At 30.0% G+C, this 21436-nt stretch overlaps 1 protein-coding gene across 1 annotated transcript; it reads right to left on the bottom strand.

Annotated features, from left to right (window-relative positions):
- Positions 1–13002: 13002 nt before the first annotated feature.
- LOC131634220 (peroxisomal nicotinamide adenine dinucleotide carrier-like) lies at positions 13003–16895 on the bottom strand. Its single transcript, XM_058904873.1, has 11 exons — positions 16713–16895; positions 16484–16609; positions 16315–16389; positions 15380–15510; positions 15207–15261; positions 14645–14797; positions 14404–14472; positions 14064–14171; positions 13863–13931; positions 13427–13481; positions 13003–13312 (listed from the first exon to the last, which is right to left on the bottom strand). The coding sequence occupies exons 1-11, from the start codon at positions 16797–16799 to the stop codon at positions 13125–13127; spliced, it is 1116 nt and encodes a 371-aa protein (XP_058760856.1). The 5' UTR covers positions 16800–16895; the 3' UTR covers positions 13003–13124.
- Positions 16896–21436: the final 4541 nt, after the last annotated feature.

Here is a 21436-nt window from a genome sequence, read left to right as displayed (position 1 = left end):
AGATGCATTGATGTCTACAAGCCTAACACATTAAGAGATTATTATTAGGGCTGGCAATGAACCAAACTAACTCGAAAATAGTTTGAAACTCGATTAGAAAATTAAATCGTTGAACTTGGTTCATGAACCAAATGAGCTGAGTATGAGCTAAAAACTAAGTTTGTTAACTAAATGAGCCGAACTTGAACTATACATAGTTCGACTCGTTAGGTTCATGAGTCAACTCGATTATATATCAAATAGATTATATTGTCCTTAAGAGTAGCTTTGAAGATTTTCTCTAAACTTAGTATCATATTTTATTTTAATCTAACGGTTATATTGATAATTTATATTCTCAAGTGAGAAAAAATTTCTACAAATAATTATACAAATAAAATTAACATCATATAAATTCAATCTTATAACTTTTATTTAAAAACTATTAATTTAAAATGTCAAATATATATATATATATATATATATATATATATATATATATATATATATATATATATATATATATATATATATATATATATATATATATAAGTACTTCAATATATATATATATATATATATATATATATATATATATATATATATATATATATATATATATATAAGAGTAGACTTTAAAAAATTACTTTTAAGTCCGTGAAATAAGCGAGTTGAACCTAACAAGAGTAATCTAACAAGTTGAATCGAGATGTTCTTGAACTTCTAACAAGTCGAGTTTGAGCTGAAAAAAAGTTCGTGATAAACTCGAATTCGAACTCAAACTCGGCCAATTCTTAACGAGTCGAGTTTGAGCTGAAAAAAAAGTTCGACTTAAACTCGAACTCGAACTCGTACTCGGTCAATTCTTAACGAGTCGAACTGAGTTGAGGCGAGTTCGACTCAACTCGACTCATTTCCAGCCCTAATTACTATAATGGGGGATAAGACTATAAGTGTCATTATCTTGTTTCTTGAAGATAAATATGTAATGGAAGTCTCTAGGAAAAAGATCGCAAATGAGACGTGGATGAAGATTGAATCAATGTATATGATTTATTTTGTGACTCACATATTATTTGTGAAATAAAAACTTTATTATTTATGTATAGTTAAGAATAATTCTATTATAGCGTAGTTAGCAAAACTTCACAAAACTATTGATTATTTGCACAATATTGAGGTAAAAATCAATGATGAGGACAAGGTTTTACTCTTGTAAAGATCATCCCCTATGTCCTTTGTGAAATTCGAGGATATATTTATTTATGGGAAATAAGGTATTATCCCTTTGGATGAATTCAAGGCGGCTGTAAGATCAAATAAGTTGTCAAAGATGAAATATTTGAAGATTGTCGATAGTTGGGAAAGATTAAGTGTCTCAGTATGAAGGAGTGAGAGTAAAGGAAACTAGAAAGGAAAGATATCAATGTAGTCCAAATCTAAATACAAGTTCCTGGATATGTTAAATTTTAAATGCTTCACTTGTCACAAAACCCGATCACTTCAAAAATGATTATCCCAAAATAGGGAGCAAGGATGATTTTGTTTATGAAAGTGTTAACGCACTAGTGGTGACAGTTTTAGAGATAGAGAAGAGTTTGCTTAAGGACTCTAGATGTTCTTATCACATGCGTGTGAGGAAAGAATATTTTGAAACTTTGGATCTAAAAGAAGGTGAATTCGTTTGGCTCGAAAACATTAAGATTTGCAAAGTTCATGATATTTGTATAGTTAGACAAAAAATATTCGATGGTTGCATGAGTCCCTTGTAGAAAAGCTTAGCTATGTTCTAAAGCTTAAGAGAGTTTTCCGTCCTTTATAAGTGTTTAATGATGCAGGCTAATGCACTAGAATTGATTGTGGGGTGTTGAATATTTCACATGGTGCATTAATAACAGCTAAAGGGTTTAAGAATCTGAACTAAAGACCTTCAGAAAAGAAGTCGGAAATAAAGATGGTCAAAGATGGTTAACATTTGTAAATTATGAGATACATTCACTGATGAATAATTGTACTTATGAGCTCGTGAGACCGCATAAGAAACAAATGCTTGTTGGAAACAATTGGATCTTTAAGAAAGATAGAGGTATTCCAAGAATTGAAGAACTACGGTTTAAGGAAAGACTTGTAGAAAAGTGTTTTATTCATATGAAGGGGATTGATTACAATAAAATATTTTCACATGTAGTAAAACATTATAGACAACATACTTATAGCTATTAGTAATCAATATAATCTTGAGTTGGACTAGACAAACGTCAAAATAACTTTTTAACATGGAAACCTTGAAGAGACAACCTACAAGTAACAACCTGAAGGTTTTGTGTAAAATAAGGCTAAGTTATGTTTGTTGAAGAAAACTTTGTATTGGTTGAAATAAAGCCCAATACAATGGTATCGTGGGTTTGATGAATTTATTTTTAAACATGGTTTTATAAAAATTAATAACGATAGTTGTGTATACATATTAAAGTGGAATGAAAAAGTCACTTTCTACCTCCTTATGTAGAATGATTATATTTTGATAGCAATTTCTAGTAAGATAGAGAACTCCAAGCTCAAGAAGATCTTGAATGGTGAATTTGGATGAAAAATATTGGAAAAGCTAAAAGAATCTTGGGGATAAATATTATGAGAAACCGCAAGAAAAGTGAATTTTTCTTATCATAATATAGTTATTTGAAGAAAGTGGGATAGTGGTTTAGAATACAAGATTCTAAAATTACTAACACTCATCATGCAAATCTTTTAGTTAATCCAAGTCCTCAAATTGAGGAAGAGAAAAAGATAATGAAGAGTAATCCTGGTGCGAGTGAAGGTTAGAAGCAATATGTATTGTATAGTTTGAACTAGACCAGACATAATAAGTTGGTTTATGGAAAATATCAAGAGGATGACAAGTTGAAGGGTTTTATAGATTTAGATTATGCAAGTAATACAGACACTATAAAAACCATATTATGTTTTTTATTTTAAGTTGTTTGGGACAACATATGTTGGAAGACAAATCAACAATCAATGATCATGTTATCTAATACTAAATAGGAGTATATTGCCTTGTTGAAGGGATCATGGGATATATATATATATATATATATATATATATATATATATATATATATATATATATATATATATATATATATATATATATATATATATATATATATATATACACACACACGTGTGTGTGTGTGTGGGGGGGGGGGGGGGCTAGGAGGTTATAATGGGGAGTTATGGACAACTCAAAAATGTATAAAGATAAATTTAAATAGGAAAGGGGGGGGGGGGCTAGGAGGTTATAATGGGGAGTTATGGACAACTCAAAAATGTATAAAGATAAATTTAAATAGGAAAAGTGACATTCATTTGACCAACCATAAATTTTATTCCTGAGAAAAAAACACATTGATATTCGTTTGCACTTTATAAGTGACATGATCGAGTTAAGGGAGATTCTCGTTCTTAAGGTGCCCTCATAAGAAAATCTAGAAGATATGTTCACAAAATCATTGTCAAGATCAAGATTCAAGCATTCCTCATAGTTAATCGAATTTGTTAAATAGTGCTTTAAGTTTTGAAGAGAGAAATAAGGTGGTTGATAGTTAAATTGGCATCACCCCTAGTTTAAAGTTAAGTTGGAAAAACATGTTATAGTAGTGCTAATATTTTGGCGAGCAAGTGAACAATTCGTAGGTATCAAAATGAGATAGTTTGGTTCTCGGATTCGTTCGATGATAAGTATTGTACGAGTTGCATAAGGTGTATAAATTCAAGTGAGAGGAAGGGTAGAAGTTCCAAGGATATTATTATAGAAGTTTCAAAGCCAGGGGGATTATCAAATGGGTTTGAGAAACACTTTAAACATCAGGATTTACGTGATTCACATATTAAGAAGTGGAGAGGTTAGGAAAGACTTGGGTAGAAAATAGAGTTTGTTCTTAGGAACTTTGATGACAATTTTCATGTAACTCATCTTATAATCTCTTGTAACAATTTTGAAGTATAGTGAATCATAATTGTTTTCTCCTATTATTTGGTCTAATTAGGTCCACAGTTTCTTTGTGTTTTCTCCTTTTTAATATGTATTGCACTAAAGTCATTTCGTTGGTTGTCATTTTTTTTGTCCCAAACATAAAAGGCCTTGGTGTTATTGAACCTTTAAATTTCACAATAACGAATATGGTTGGTTTGATGTTCTTCCTAAAGAATGTTTGAAATTCCCAATAACAGATGATTCACAAATGATTAGCCATAATTTTCTATAATAAAGGTTTCAAGACAACTTCTATCAATGTTAATGATAATGAAAGGGAGGTTGAGGGTGTTTCATTGGATGTGTAGTCTCCTATGTTACCAATGGATGTGTTTGTGTACTCATGTCGAGGGTTGATAAAACTATAGAGGATGTAGTCCGCCGTGTTACCAATAGCCAAGGTAAGGCGATATATGAGGATAGTTTCATGAGTCATGCTGGTAGAATTTTGGGCTTGTTTGTTTCAGCTTTAAAAAAAATGGATTTTTTCTTTGAATTTTTGAAAATCACATTTTAAGAATATCTATTCAAATACAATTTTTATTTGAAGCTTTTATAAAAAAAAAAATTTAAAAATTTTTTCACAAAATTTTGTAACACTATAAAAATCATTTTTTAAAAAAGTCAAAATAAATAGACCCTTTATTTCTCTGAACCTACCAATTTTTTAGTGCGAAAAGACTACAATCATCATCCCACATTCCATTTTTAAGCCAATTTTAACTATCTAGATTTGTGAAAAATATATGTATTAGCAAAACCAAACTTCTACAAATTTCTTGGGAACCCTTACAAAGTTTTTTATAATGAGGGAAGATTCATCATTCAAACCACAAACCAAAAACACAAAGTCAGAGTTCTCAAAATTCAATGTTGCAACATTGGAAGAGTATGGATAGTTGTGTAAGACAAACAAAAAAAGAATTTTATTTTATTTTTCAGAGACAGAGCTTCCATGTGAACACTAAGAAGGATAGGAAGTTACATAATGAGAATAGGGTTTACCATTGTCTCTTAGAGACCACAAGTTAAACTATTTTTTTCGTGTAGTTACTATTAATATGATTAGAGTAATTAAAAATAAACGGAATAGTTTAACGTTTTCAACCACCACCAATAAACTGAATTTTAACCTTTTCGCAAATAGATGGCACCAACAAAATATAGAAACTGTTACATAGAGCATTAATCTAGGTTGATCTACATGGCATATAGGAGTAATTGTTATCTTATGAAAAATAGTATACTAATTTAACACATTGATAAATCATGTAACTTGTACGTACAAGACAAGATATTCCTCAAAAAAAAAAAAAAAATTTGAATAAAGACAAAATGTTCCTTTATTTCATACTTAGCAATGTCATTAGAAAATTAATCAGTAAGACTCTTGACCTTTATAAGTTTGGAAAAAAAAATGCATATTACTTCTTTCTTGTCTTACTTTAAAATAATTGTATTTTTTAATTTTAAAAAATGGTTATATTTACTATATTAATTTAAAAGTTCAATTTTATATTCATATTATTGACTATTGTGTTTTCATTCGGTGTTTTAAAAACCGGACCGGACTGGCCAAACGAATCGGTCGAACCGAGAATCGGTCAGGTAACCGGTCTGGTTCAAGAGCTGGATCGAAAATGTCATTGAACCCTTATGAATCAGTGTAAACCGCTAAAAATGAATCGGTCAGATAACCTATGTGTAAAATTTGAATTTAAATTATGAATTTGCGAATTTATTTATAATATGATATTTTTAAAAAATTTAAGTGCTAGTTATATTTTGTAGAGACTGAATTATCCGATTCGACGGATTTTGTACCTATATAATTTTGTTATAACAACCGGTCTATTCAACCGAGTTATCCAGTTTAACCCGGTTTAGTCGTGCAGTTCGACCAGTGATTCAGTGGTTCGACCAATAAACCAGTGACATAGTACCCTCACCGATTTGATATCCGATCTAATTTTTTAAATATTGTTTTCAACAATATTATTTTAATATTTAATACAAAAATAGAAAAAAGTATATTATAATAAGTACGTATCAATATTCTTCTTTATTTTTAGAAATTACAATATTTTTATTGTTTAATGTTTAATAATATATTTGTTTAATATTATTTCATCCGATTAAATAAATTTTAAAAGTTATGCAGAAACATTCAACTACAAAAACATAAATTTGAATTTTCAATATTTCATTTGAGATGAAATTTCAACTACAAGATTATTAAAAAATAATAAAATAATTTCAGGAACGTTATAGTGTAACAAGTACAAAAACTTTTTTTAATTAAAAATTAAATTTCGGAAGAATTTCATGGCACGAATCCCATAAATTTAAGGAGGGCTCATTATTTAGACTTTAAAGAATTAGAAGAGTTTTTTTAATAAGAAAAATATTACTTTTATTGACTCTTTGCCAACCTCTTTTAAGGCAATCCTCAACAACTCTTCTACCTTAATTAATTAAATTTAATATTATAAAAAAGTGAATTAAGCAATTTAATTGATATTTGTCAATTAAGTTGAATTAATGAAAAAGTATTACCTATTATATTCTCATAACATATTAATAAAAATATATCACATTTAATATTATCTATTGTTTTTAAATAATATTATTTAATATATAGAAAAAATAGGTATATTTTACTATAGAAATAAAAATATTTTTCTTCATCTTTTAGAATTAATATATTTTGACTATGCATTATATAATATAGTAATTTAATACTAGTTTTATAGAAAAACTTTTTTCTTATAGAATAAAAAATAACAATTTATTTACCTTAAATAAATTCAATACTACTGAAAAGTAAGTTGAGTAATTCAATTAATCTTTATTAGTTATTTTATTTTATTTTTTCATATTATATTAATAGTAATAAATCATATTCCAAATTACGTACTCACTCCGTTCCTTTTTAAGTGTTGTTTTAGCAAAAAAAGCTCTTCAACCAAGATAGTGGATTATTAGAGTTAATTTTCCTATTATATCCTTATTTATTTTTCTCTTTCCAAATAAATTCAATAATAAATTCTCTTTTTTCCATAACTAATTGAAAATTTTGAGGTGGAGTTATTGAGAAAATAAGGGTATAAATGACAAATTATAACATTAAATTATAAAACGACACTTAAATAGGAACAAAAAAAATCTTCTAAAACGACACTTAAAAAGGAACGGAGGGAGTATTATTTTTTAATAATATTATTTAAGTATCTATTATATAAAAAATATTAGTGTATTCTGGCTAATGAACTAACAATATGCTTCATCATCTAGAAGGCCTTCCGCTATGACTCGTGACTAATATATATATATATATATATATATATATATATATATATATATATATATATATATATATATATATATATATATATATATATATATATATATATATATATATATATATATATATATATATATATATATATATATATATATACGCGCTAAAACATTAGTCGTGTTATTTTTCTATAATATTTTAATTAATATCATAATATTGATCTCATTTAATTTTTTTTCATATTTTGTACTTTAACAAATATATCTATATTTTGAATAAAAAAATTGTTATAGACTTTCATACATTTAAAAAAAAATCCATTTATTAAATTCCACTATTTTAAATTTATCATTGCAATAATTTCAATAAATAAGCCTCTTAAAAACTCGTCACATACAACTCATAAACATGATAAGTGTTTCATTGTCGTACATTAATTATTTATATTTAAATTTTTTAAAATTTTTAGAATAAAAATAAAATAATTATAATATATTTCTTCCGTTCCTTTTTAAGTATCGTTGTAGAAGAATTTTTTTGTTCCTATATAAGTGTTGTTTTATAATTTAATGTTATAATTTGTCAATTATACCTTTATTTTCTCAATAACTCCACCTCACATTTTTCAATTAGTTATTGGAAAAAGAGAGTGTATAAATGAATTTATTTGGAAAGAGAAAAATAAATAAGGATATGATAGAAAAAATAACTCTAACAATCCACTATCTCCGTTGAAGAGTTTTTTTTTGTTAAAATGACACTTAAAAAGAAACGGAAGGGAGTACTACTTAAAATCTAATTAATATAAAAATCATATCTAATAAAAAAAATTATAATTAATAATTAGTTAAGGTTATTATTTTTATTATCGTTATAGTAAAAATGAGAGAAATATCATAAATTTGTTGGACGAGAATATGAAAATTAAATGGTCTAAAAAGGGTTTGAATATATCAATCTTAAACTTTTTTCAAAATTTTTTTCTTATATAAAATCAATATAAAATCAAAATTCAATAAGCAAAAGTGTAAATGACGGGCCGAAGCAAAATATAGCGGATCGTTTAAAATATTATATGTTTTAATTTCTATCGAAGATGCATGAATCAATCAAAATTATTATTATAGAGATAAATGATGTTGCTTTGACAAAAAATTCAACAATGAGCATAACTCAATTTGTTCATAGCTCTAAATTGATCTATATCAAAGTATGATTAATTCAAATTTAAAGTCTTTATAGTTATAGTCAAAATATAGAATAATCAATTAACTAGATGCATCACAAATCTAAACTTATATGATAAAATATTTTAAGAAAGATCACAATCTAAATGACATGGCATTCTAAAGAACACACAAATGTATGCATATGATGTAATGGATAAATATAAAAGAGGTAGGGAGAAAAAAATGTACGCCTGATCATTTATAGTGGTTTAACTCATTCGTCCTCGCTAGAGTTTAGTTCACTCTTCAATGGTTTTATCATTGAATATTGTAAGGTCTTCCACTATTTGCAAAGTTAATATATAAGTATTATGTTTCCTAGCAACAGGTACAAAAACTTCGTCGAAGTCGATTCCTTCTTTCTGAAGAAATCCTTTTGCCATAAGTCTTACCTTGTGTCGAGTTACTTCTCCTTTGGGATTCAACTTCACCTTGTATATCCACTTCACATTGATTGTTTTACCTTGAGGCAATTCTACAAGTGACCAAGTATTGTTGACTTTGATGGACTTCAGTTCCTCATTCGTAACTTTCATCCACTTTGAATCCTTCAATGCCTCAGTTGTATTGATTGATTTGACATCTGCATAGAAAGCATAGTGTGCCAGCTCACCTTTATCGTCTACCACATCATCTGGTGTAATCACACATTCTTGCAACCTTGCAGACATGTGTCTGGTTCTTTGAGGTCAGCTTGTGCTTGCTTGACCTCTGTCTTATTCTTGTCGAACTTCTTTTTCAACTTCACTTGTTGGTTCTTCACATAAGATTCTCACTAAATCCTTATTTAAATTTTCATTCCAGTCCCATTCCTTAAGCTCATGTAAGATCATGTCCCTGCTTATCACAACTTGCTTGTTCACTAGGTCGAACAACTTGTATCCTCCAATCGAATGATATCCTATTAGGATCATTTGACTTGACTTGTTATCAAGTTTTCTTCTCAATTGATCATGCACATGTCTATATGCTATAGATCCAAATACTTTCAAATGACTTAAGCTAGGTTTGACACCAGACCAACATTCTTCTTATGTGATTCCTTATAGCTTCTTCATCGGACATCTGTTTAAAATGTATGTTGTAGTCAACACAACTTCACCCTAAAATTCTTTAGGTACATGCTTTCCCTTCAACATACTTCCCACCATGTTCATGATGACTCTATTCTTCCTTTCAGCGGTTCCATTTTGTTGTGGAGTGTAGGGTGGTACCACCTCATACACAATCCATTCTTTCTCACATAACATGTTGAGGTCTTTTGACACATACTCTCCAGCACCATCATTCCTCAGAACTTTGAGCTTTCGACTACTTTGTCTTTTGACCATATATTTAACGTGGCAAATACCTCAAATCACTTCACTTTTCTTCTTGATCAAGTAAGTCCACAGTTTTCGATTAAAATCATCTATGAATGAGACAGAGTATATGTTACCTCCAATCGAATCCACCTAGATAAGGCCACACACATCAGAGTATATGATTCCAAGAATTTCCATCGACTTACTTCCTGCATCCTTGTTGAAGCTATTCTTGTGTTTCTTTGCCTGCACACATTCCTTACACACTTCATTTTGAATGTCGATTTCCGATAACCTTGAAACCATATTTCTTCTTTTCAAATTTTTGATGTCTTTGAAGTTTAGATGACCAAGTCTATAGTGCCATATCCATTCATCCCTGCTAGTTGTAGTTGCAAGATATTATTTGTGCTCCATCACATTAAGTTCAATCTTGAAGGTTATATTCTGAGACATATGAGCCTTCAAGATTAACCTTCCACATAAGTCGAGAACTCTCATCATCTTGTCTTTAATTGATACTTTGTAGTTCTTTTCGACCAATTGCCATATGCTGAGCAAATTATTTTTCATGCCTGGTATATACAATATATTGGAAATTACTGACCTTTTGTCATCTTTTCTCATTATCAGAACATCCCCAATACCTTCAGCTGCTAGAGTATTGTCATTTGCAAATTTCACCATGTTCTTTATTGAGGGTTTTATGTTGACAAACCAATCTTTCCTACCAGTCATGTGTGATGAGCATCCTGAATCCAAGTATCATTGGTCCTTGAATTTTTCTTTATCTCTTTCCGTAACCATCAGTAACATCTCTTCTTCTTGATGCTTTGCAAGCTTTGCATCACTTTCCTAATTCTTTTGTTTGTCAGGATAATCATTAGAGTAGTGTCCATACTTATGATAAATAAAACACTGAATGTGACTTTTGTCAGTTTTTCGTCCACCACCTCTTCCCCTACCTGCAGCACCGCCTCTTTAGTTGCTTTGGTATGAGGGTCTTCTTTGATTCAAAAAAATTCCATATTGGTGGTTTCTTTTACCAGTCGTATTGTTATAGCCTTCCCTACCTTTATTGTCAAACCATTTTCCTTTGCCTTTCTTTTCTCTTGCTGACTCCGCCTGCAGAGCCACAACACTCTTTGACTTTTTTGCAACTCTTTCAACCATTCTTTGTTCATGACATTAAAGCGTCCCTTAAAGCTCTTACTTCTCAATGGTTACAAATATTTCAACTCTTATATGGCTACTACCACATAGTCAAACTATGGAGCCAATGAACTCAAGATATTTGTAAGAACTGATCTTGATGTCAACGCTTCTCCATATACCTTGATTTGATTCACTAGTTTCGTAACCTTAGTGAAGAACTCCGTTATGCTTTCACTTTCTTCCATATGAAGCAATTCATAAATTCTTTTGTAAGTTTGTAACCTCACATCTTTCACCTTCTCAGCCCCTCCAAACCATTTTTTTCTAGAATTTCCCATGCTTCTTTCACTGATTCAACATCACACAGCTTCTCAAAGTTATCTTGATAAACACATTGATGCTTTATAAATAGGGCTTTATAATCTTTCTTCTACAATTCTTTGTGTGCAGGCTTTTGTTTATCCGTCGCATTTTCTGCAACTGATGTTACTCCTTCCTTCACAAGATCCCAAAGATTTTGATAGCAAGAAACAATCTTCACCTCCTTACACCAATTCTTGTAATTCCAACTCTTCGGAATTGGGATACTCACTAGAAAATGCATATTCGGGTGGTTTATCAGATGATTCACTGTGATATGCTTCTTAAGAATCACACAGTCAGTGCTTTAAATACTAGATGTTAGAATTACACCAAAACTTTGAGAATTCTGAATCAATCTTGATGAACAAGAATCAGTCACACCAATTGATTTCGTCTCTTGTTCTTCACTCTTCACTCGAGTGAATCAACCATACCTTGGTTGCAAGATGAATCTCCTGTAAAACGATAATGAAAGAAGAAAAAGGTGAAGAAGAATTGGGGAAGAAGGGAATTAGGGTTTCAACGAAAAGAGAAGGAAGAATTTATGCAGAGTATCTCTCTGGTTCTCAATTGAGATTTTATTCAATTATGCAACTACTTATTACAAAGATAGAGGTTACTCCCTATTTATAGGCTGAGTTTACTTGCTCACTAAGCAAACTCCAACAAACCTAATTAAGCTAAACAACATGACATAAATCTAAGTCAAAATCTTTGTTGAGGCACACTCCTTCGACTTTTTGAAAGCTCTTTGTTTATGTCGAGCAATATGCTTCGACACAAGGAATTATATTCTCAACATATATATCATTACGGTTGGAAATTCCAATTGTGATAAAAGTGGGCTGACTACATATAACTATAGTTGTTTATAACAACTGTGATAATATGTAGTGCGCTTTCCAGTTTATTATTACGGTCAATAGATCATGGTTGTGAGTAGCTCACTTACTACCACACACTACTTTATCATGGACCATGAACTATGGTTATACGTCTTTCACAATCACGGTAAAATGTGTAATCGATAATAATCAGTGTTATATATACCTTTTATGTACAAGGCAAAGAAAAAGCACAAATTATCTTAAATAACTTATAACTAATTTCAACTAACTTAAATTAGTTATGTTGAGATTCAAATATAAAACAAATGATGAGAATTATCTATGAGGCAATGTACCAAACAAAGGAACAAATTCAAAAACAAAACAAAAAACTTTTAATTGTGTTAAAAAATATAATTTTGTTTGTTTTTTAATTTTATTTTAGGATTGACTTTGATATTAAAAGAGAAAACCAACTTAATTTATTATACTTCGTAGTTACAATCCTATTTGAAACATAATTAATAATTAATAATAGGTGGCAAAAAAGGAAAATTGAATTTTGCATGCTACAAGCTAGTATCTTAACCCTCATATGCATTATGGTGTTGGAATAAAGTAGATATTAAAGTTAGGAAAAGCTTAATGGGTTGTATAAAAAGAATGGCGAATGATACTAAACATGATGTTGAGATTGAAGTTGAAATACATTACTTCAAGATACAATTGAGGTAATTTGGCAATCCACATTGGCCAATATAATATTTGAGAAATCATTTCTAGCATATTTGGTGGGTTTATTAGCCTGTTTGGATCCGAATTTAAAATCTATTGCTTTGAAGTCTAAAAGTAAATAGGACAAAGCCAAAGCTCCCACATATACAAATGAATAGTATTATTTCTATATCTATGAGAAGAAAGTCAAGTTAACTACTCATATTTTAATACAACTTTTCTTCTCTTACTTGCCAGAACCATGATAGCCTTAACAAGTTCCTCCTTTATCATGAACAATACAGAAGCAGCAAATACACTCTGTACTATCTTTGTACTCATTCCCTTATAAAAACCTCGAAAACCTTCGTACCGGATCATTTTAAGAATCGCATCAAATGTACCTGCATAATTACCAGTGTCAACCAGATACTGTTAAGGAATAGGTCAATGGACAGAAAATATTTGAAAAATCCGAAGGAAAATCAAGTTAAAATCGCATCTATCTAAAATCAAACCTGAGTATCTTAATGAGTTATTTCCACCAATCTCTTGCTTTGCTTGAAGCCTCGACTGCAAGGAATGAAACATGAAGTAGTAAGAGTCAACTAGCATTTTCGAGTTTATGGTTCTTTTCTTGTGTGTTTTTAATCTGCAGAATAGTCATTTAGATACATACTGATGCACAAAACCGAAGACCAACAGACAAGGCTGCGAAAGTAGATATTCTTGATAAACTCGTTTTGCTAAAGTAAACTTGACTCATAGAGAAAAGAATACAAATATTGGAAATACTTGGACCAATATTGGAATACCGACAAGATTCCTGCTTTACTGAGGTTGAGAAGAAGGTTTGTATACTCGTGAATGTACAATCTCGGGGTAAGGTTTTATTTGTTTTTTAATAATAAATACTAACTTACAAGACAATGAAGATAGTATGTATGAATTTACCTTGACAACTTGCAATGGGTATGTTGTGACAGTAGCTCCAAGTTTTGCTAATGCTCCCACCAAAAAGACCTTTTGAATGACAAGAGGATGCTTACTGATATACACAGCAAGAAAAATATACAAACAAGTGACATCAAGCAAATTTAAATATTCTCCTAAGACATGCTTTCCACTTGTTCTATATTTACAAGTATTCTATACCTCCAAAGCAGTTACTGTTGTATCCCCCTGCTTCTTAGCAGATCGTTTCGCCCTTAGATGCTTTAACGAACTTTCATAAATCATAAACTGGATAGATGGATTACATACCTATATTAAATGAATCAGTGTTATCAAATGGCGGTTATATTGCGGTGAAATTTGAACAAATTGCTTTTGTTCCACGATACACGATTTAGTACAAAATTTTGTGAAAAAGAGACTATTGTGGTTTATACCAAAATAGTGTAACAGAAATTGAAACAATCGATTTTTTCCATGATGTACATACAGTTGGCAACATAGAACTGAATATATTAACAAGATAATTGACACGACTAACCATAATTAGAGCAGGGATGACACCCTTCCAAAATCCAACAATACCGGCTTCATTATATACTTCATTAGCCTTTTCATCAAATAAAAACTTCATATTAGCATCGACAGAAAAGAAAATTCTCATGTAACTCCTATATGAATTGAAAAATTTAAATTTGAACATGAAAGATTATGAATGATATTGCGAAAGGTAACTTGAATATTTCTGTTTTCAATATGGAAAAAAGAAGCTAGAGACTTACTGCGTGTACAGTCCCAAATGGTCGGGGTTTTGTAGAATTCAGTTCTGCTAATTTGTCTTCCAATGTCGAACCTCCTAAGCTATATTCAGAAGCCACTTTCCTTAAAGCTTCTTTCTTTTCGTCCATGATTTTTCTTTCTGCTTGAGTATGTGTCTAGAATCAAAATATATAATGTCAAGCTTATTTGACAATGTACTAAACACATCAATATATAGCTTGTGGTAACATCAGCAAAAACGAAAAAAATGGCTAGCTAGTTATAAGAATGCGAAGTTTAAGGATAGTTTTGAGCATGGTTCACATTCACTAATAAGTGTGCAGATGTTCAAGCAGAGCATAATGAAGCAAGTGCATAACAGAAAAGCTGTTGCAGCCATTGTATTGTCGGGGACATAGGTACAATTAGCAGATACTAATGAAGCAAGTGGGTAAAAGAAAATCTATTGCATCCACTGTATTACATCCACTTAATACATTAATCATTTCAACAAAAAAACGAATTTCATTTCTCAAACTGTGAAACAATAAAGAAAAATGTTCAAAAAATATTGAAATAATGCACCTGCATACGAGTCACTAGAACCCATATTGGGTTTGTGAACAAAACATTCAAGGATCTGCATAATAAGAAATCAGATATAAGAATATCAGTTAAATACATATAAGTGAGGTTTTTTATCACATATAAAATGTAGCGCTTCAAACGAAATGGTCATGATCGGAAATGATAGTCACCCAGCAATAGCAGCCACGATGAGCCAACCAAACATTCCAACAGTACCATCTCCATGCCCTTTGACTTTCCTTGCAGCTGCAATAGCCACAGCCTTGTTCTTGAAGATTTGATAGAAGAAGTAGTAAATTCCCTGGCATCATTGAAAAATAAGCATTTAAACGACAGGCTAAATTCCCAAACGAAAAGCATATCATATTGCATACTCTTAACAAATGAATACTCATTTTGTCTCATATTATCTTCCCTTTAAGGTTATGCAGATGCCATAAGAAACCTCTTATGGTAGTCAATATGATTAAAACGAAATAGTAAATGGTTTTAAATTGTGGTTGCAGTTACGCTCAGAACCTCAATACGGTGGGAAAATGTGGGGAAATGAGACCCAATACAGTCAAATATGAAATTACTTAATAGGATATTTAAGTCTAAGGGCCTGTTTGGATTATCTTATTGGAGTTTATCTACTAACATAAGTTTGTGCACATTTGGGTAGTCTTAATCAAAACAGCTTATGATTAAAACTACTAACATAAGTTCTCTTGCATAGGCTACCCATAATATGTTCTCCAAAATAAGTTATCCAAAATAACTTAGAACATATATAAAAACAATTTAAACTATTTTATCTTTTGTAGTAAAAATAGCCTATGCAAGCTTATTTTGATATGCACTTGTGCTATAAGCTGTTTATCCAAACATGCCCCCAAATGTGAAACAAATCTCTCATCCCCTCCAAATTCCCCCATTTTGGAAGGGAATTAAAATTGGTTTACAAGAATTTTAACTCCCTCCCTTTCCCAATCTCTTCAACCAATTGAAATAAACAACTCAAACCTAAATTAACCCCTTCCCTTCATTGTTTTCCAACCAAACGCACCCTTAAGATATTATAAACAATAGTTGTGAAGAAAAAAAAAAACTAGCAATTTCAAACCTGAGAAGCAGCAGTTCCAAGAAGAGACGGTTTGAGGCCACTATAGAGTCCACCCCAACCTTCATTTCCAATAACCTAATTAACCATCATAATAACAATAAACACAATCAAAATAAAAAAATAAAAATAAAAAAATAAAAAAAATAAAATTAGCAAAATCAAATTTAACCTGAAAAATTTGAAGAAAAAATCCAGAAGAAGAAGGAGTGGCTATTCCACTGGAAGAAGATTGAGGAACCAAACTTTGCTTGTTCTTCTTGAGTAACGTTCTCTCAGTTTGCTGGCGTGTATTAACCTGAAAATTGCAATGAAATTGAGATTAATCAGTTAAAAAGCTTAAGAATAATCGAATTAGAAGGTAATTAAGTAAGGATTAAGGATGAGAAATTGTGGTCTACAGCTTGAAGTGGATAAGTGATGATTTGAGCAATGATTCCACCACCAGCACCAGCCAAACCATTTGCTATAGCGTTTGACTCTGACATGGTGAAGTGAAGTTGTGTTTTTGTTTATGGATTTTGTTATGTTTTGTTTCTCATGGTTTTGACAGATGAGTTGAGTTGAAGTGAAAGTGGATGATATTTGTGTTCTAACTGTAACTAACGTACCTTTTAAAGTGAAAGTGGAAGTAAGAGTCCACAAATTTCAGCCGACCGATTCAAATCGATCGATTCATTATAATTTTTATGCAAAACAGTTTGAATTGGATCGGGTGTCGGGTTGATTCAGTTGCTTAATTTGGATAGTATAAGATTGATTTGGTCGGGCTCGGATGATTATTTTAGATCCGTCGAAAACCGAACCCGACCGAACTCAACTAATATTTTTTTTTTTTATAATTATATATTGATTAAAATAGAGCTCAATAATGTTGTTATGAACTTATGATATTATCATTTGTATAATTTAATAATGATATTGTTTATTCACAAGAATACAAGAAAATGAAATACAAAATTTTGATTGTTATTTACTTTGTGGTTTAAAGTATTACAATGATCAAATTAATGTCAAATGATATTGAAAATATTATTACCTAATAATAATTTTTTTCAATAATAAAAATATAATGCTATTATAAAATTTTAATTATTTTTTAAAATTAAAATATGAATAATATTGAATTTCATAAGAAATAATTTTTATGGATTTAGTTTAATAAATATTAAACCGAATAATCCACTTGATTTATCCAATAAATCGATCTAGCCGAATTATCAAAAATCAAAATTTTATCAATCGAAATTAAACTTTTAAAATAAAATCACGATTTACGTCGAATTTAATATCAACTCAAACCGATTGATTATCAGTCCTAAGTGGGAGAAAGAGAGGGAATATGGATGTTTAATTTATGGGAGTGTAAGAAAGTAAGATTGCTTTGTTTTATAAGACTTGTTTAATTTAAGGGAAAAGGAGAAAGTGAAATTGACTAAGGGAGAGGGAGATAATCATTTTATAAATGGGGACTTCGTTTCTTATTATAAATTATTTTAATTTTCTTTTATAATAAATTATAAATTGTTTTACAATTTCATATTATATTATTTTTCTATTGTATACTTAATTATTTATTATTTTCTCTTTTTAATTTTTTAAGTTTATTTTTCTAAATAATTAATAAAAAAACAATTTTGTATAATTTTTTAATTTTTTTTCATACAATAATGATAACATTTTTAATACATATTAAAATGTCAATATAATATTAAAAAACAAAGTGTGTAAAATAGTAATACAAATATTAAATTTAAAGGTTCTCCGATGGTTGGAATGCATTTTGCTAAAATATATTGAGGAAGATCAGGTTGAAAGAGATGCAAGAAGAACTAGCTCTCAGACTTGAACATGTCGAACAAGATGTCATGACATCCTGGCATGACATCCTGACTTCAGAAGCTGATATGGCAAGGGAATCACGCGTTTTTATTTGCTACAAGAATCTCATGTTTCAGCTCATAATATTCTGAGAAATCAATTAGCTGATATTTTTACCAAAATTAATTCAATCAAGATATTTCCACACTTTCTATTATTGGAGACAATATAGGAAAGTTTGGATTAAAGACCTATTTTCTTGGAGATCAAGTAGCTGATTTTTGGCAGCCTCATTGCTGCGATTTGAAATCCAGTTCAGTCAAAGATATATCTATAAATAGAAGGGTTGTAACCTAGTTTTAGGTGGAACTGATATTATATGTTTTTAGGGTTTTAGGAATCCTTATTTTTCTGTAAGTTCCATATGCGTACATTCACAAACCTGTAGGTGTTGAATGTTGTGTGATCTCCGAAGCTTTTAAGCAAGGAGAACATTTCATCCTCGTAAGCTTTTAAGCATCAAGGAGTGGCTGTCTTGGTAGAGTGTCTTCCAGTTTTCTTTGTTCTTTTATTTTGTCACAGGGATTGTGATTGAGGGGATTTGAGGAGGGCCTCATACCTAGGTGAGTCTTAGGTAGAAGTTATTGGATGGGTAGTGATTAAGTGAGAAGGGTAAACTGGGACTATTTAACTTTGAATTGATACTATCGTATATTGATTTTATCCCTGGCTTGGGAGCCCCCAGAGTAGGAAGGATTGTTCCGAACTGGGTAAACATTGTTAGAACATGAAATGTTCTGATCATATTTTTCTAGTTTTGATGATAACATTAGAAATGAATTTTGTATAAGACAATGTGGTACTCTAATAAGTTACTTTTTCCATTTCAGGAAAAGTGTAAAAGAGTATGCATTATCCTATCTTTCAGAAGCTCTGACCCAGATGTTCTGGATGGCTACATCAGAATATGGTCCTGAAGACATTAGAACATGGTCTTAAGGTTATCAGATCATGACTATTAGAAGCAAGCTCTGAAGATCTGAAGGTATCACGCTTTAAGGAACTTCCATAGTCTGAAGCGCTGAAGTCCTAACTTGCACCAAACGCTGGAAACTCTGATGAACAAAGCAATTCACAAAGTATGATTCCATAACAGAAGCAAATGATGAAAAGCTAGAAAGGCTAGTCTGTGTGTCTGAAAAAAGGAACGTTAGAAGTATGTCTACAAAAGGCAGTCAGAAAGAGCAGTTGAAGCAAGGCTCGAGGTAGTTGTCAAAAGCATGTAACATTAAATACAGTCTGTACTGTACACGCAAAGCATTAAATGCAGAACTGTTCAACGGTCATATTCTCACGCATATAAAAGGAACATGCCAGCCAAAGAAAAAGGCCAGAGCTTACGTTACAAACAAGAACACACTCTGATTCTTTCTCACGCAAAAGCTCTTGAACAAAGCAAGCAATCTTCATCTTCAACCTCACATACTATTGTATACTTAGTGAGTTATAGAACTTAAGCTTAAGAGAAAAATCACTTGGTGATTACAGCTTTTTAGAAGCATCTTTAATCTCTTGTATTTGATTATATCTCTGTAAACCAAAATTCCTTGAGTGATCAAGTTGTGATCTGTAGACTCAAGAAGACTTAGAGGTTGATCTAAGTGGAGAACCATTGTAATCATTTTTTATTAGTGGATTAAATCCTCAGTGGAGGTAAATCACCTGTGAGGGTGGACTGGAGGTAGTTTGAGTTCAAACGAACCGGGATAAAAATAATTGTGTTCATTCTTTTTATTTGCCAAAAAGAAACAACCCTTATTCAATCCCCCCCTTTCTAAGTGTTTTTCACTCCTTCAAACATATCGTCGTGTTCTTTACTTTCTACATTATTATTATTACTGCTATCAAACTTGTTCATAACTGTTAGTGCTCAGATATTGTGTCGTGACATCTCATTCGACATCACATATCTAATACCATAATTTCAAAATTTAAAATGAAAAAGGCAAACAAAATTAGTGTCAATCATTTTAAATTAAAATTCTAAGCTCTAAATACTAACCATAAAAATCTATATATATATTTCAATGCTTCAAAATACTTCAAAATCAGATTTTTACTATCTAAACAACCTAAGTGACTAATAGTAACTTAACCCTATATCATTATCCTAATTTTTAACGACCCTAATATGAATTTCAATGCTACAATTTAAGTTTGTGAGAACTTACAATTTTTAAGCTTTGAATGTAGCCTTTGAGTCCTCTTTGAAGGATGTATAACAACTTTGTAGAGCAACTTCGTGTAATAGGAATCTCAAATGGGAAGATTTTTGAAAATTTCTAAGTTTTAGGGTAAATGATTTTGGGGGGAGGCTGTTTTGTTTAAACAGGAAAAACGCGCATTTTTTCGGAAATGCATTTCCGAAATGTTGTTTTCGGAAATGTATTTCCGCAATATTTCTTTTTACGTAAAAAAAAGTGATTTCAGAAATGCATCTCCGAAATCAGTCTTTTTTTCAACTACGGAAATGCATTTCCGAAGTAAAGGGACAATTACGGGTTTTCAGTGAGGGTGACCAAGAAGAGAGGGGGTCAATAAAGAAATTGCCAAGTTTAATTGATATGATTCCTTATATATATATATATATATATATATATATATATATATATATATATATATATATATATGATTAGTCAAATACCTGTGCGTTCGCACGAATAAATTTATTTGATACGATATAAAATTTATTAAGATACGTATCTAAATTTGAAATTAGTTATTATTTTAAAATAAACAATAATTATATAAATTCAATATGTATTAAAACACAAAAAAAATGGTCCCATTAGATGAACAAATTAAGATAATTATTGATTAAAATAAAATATGTATTGTGGTGACAGTGACTTGTGAAATAGAAAGTTTATTTGATACAATATAAAATGTATTTAAATACAAATATAATTTGAAATGAGTTACTTAATTGTAAAATGAAAAATAATTATATATATTTAATTGTATTTAATAATAAAAAAATATATATAAAAAAATGAATAGTAAGATGAAGAAAGAAGAAAAATGAAATTTTTTTATATTTTAAAATAAGAATTCTGTCTTTCAAATCAAGGCAATTAAAATAAGACATTGTGTTGATATGTTAAGAATTATATTTAAATACACATGCAAAATTTGAAATGATTTACTTATTTGTATAATAAAAAATAATTATATTTAAAAGCAAGTGTTTTTTTCTTTTAAATTAAGACAACGGTTGATTAAAATAAAATATACATTGAATTGA

Source organism: Vicia villosa, unplaced genomic scaffold (assembly GCF_029867415.1).
Source record: "Vicia villosa cultivar HV-30 ecotype Madison, WI unplaced genomic scaffold, Vvil1.0 ctg.001256F_1_1, whole genome shotgun sequence".
NCBI classification, from domain to species: domain Eukaryota; kingdom Viridiplantae; phylum Streptophyta; class Magnoliopsida; order Fabales; family Fabaceae; genus Vicia; species Vicia villosa.
The sequence above is the reverse complement of the archived record's forward strand: the minus strand, read 5'-3'. Positions and strand labels throughout refer to the sequence as shown.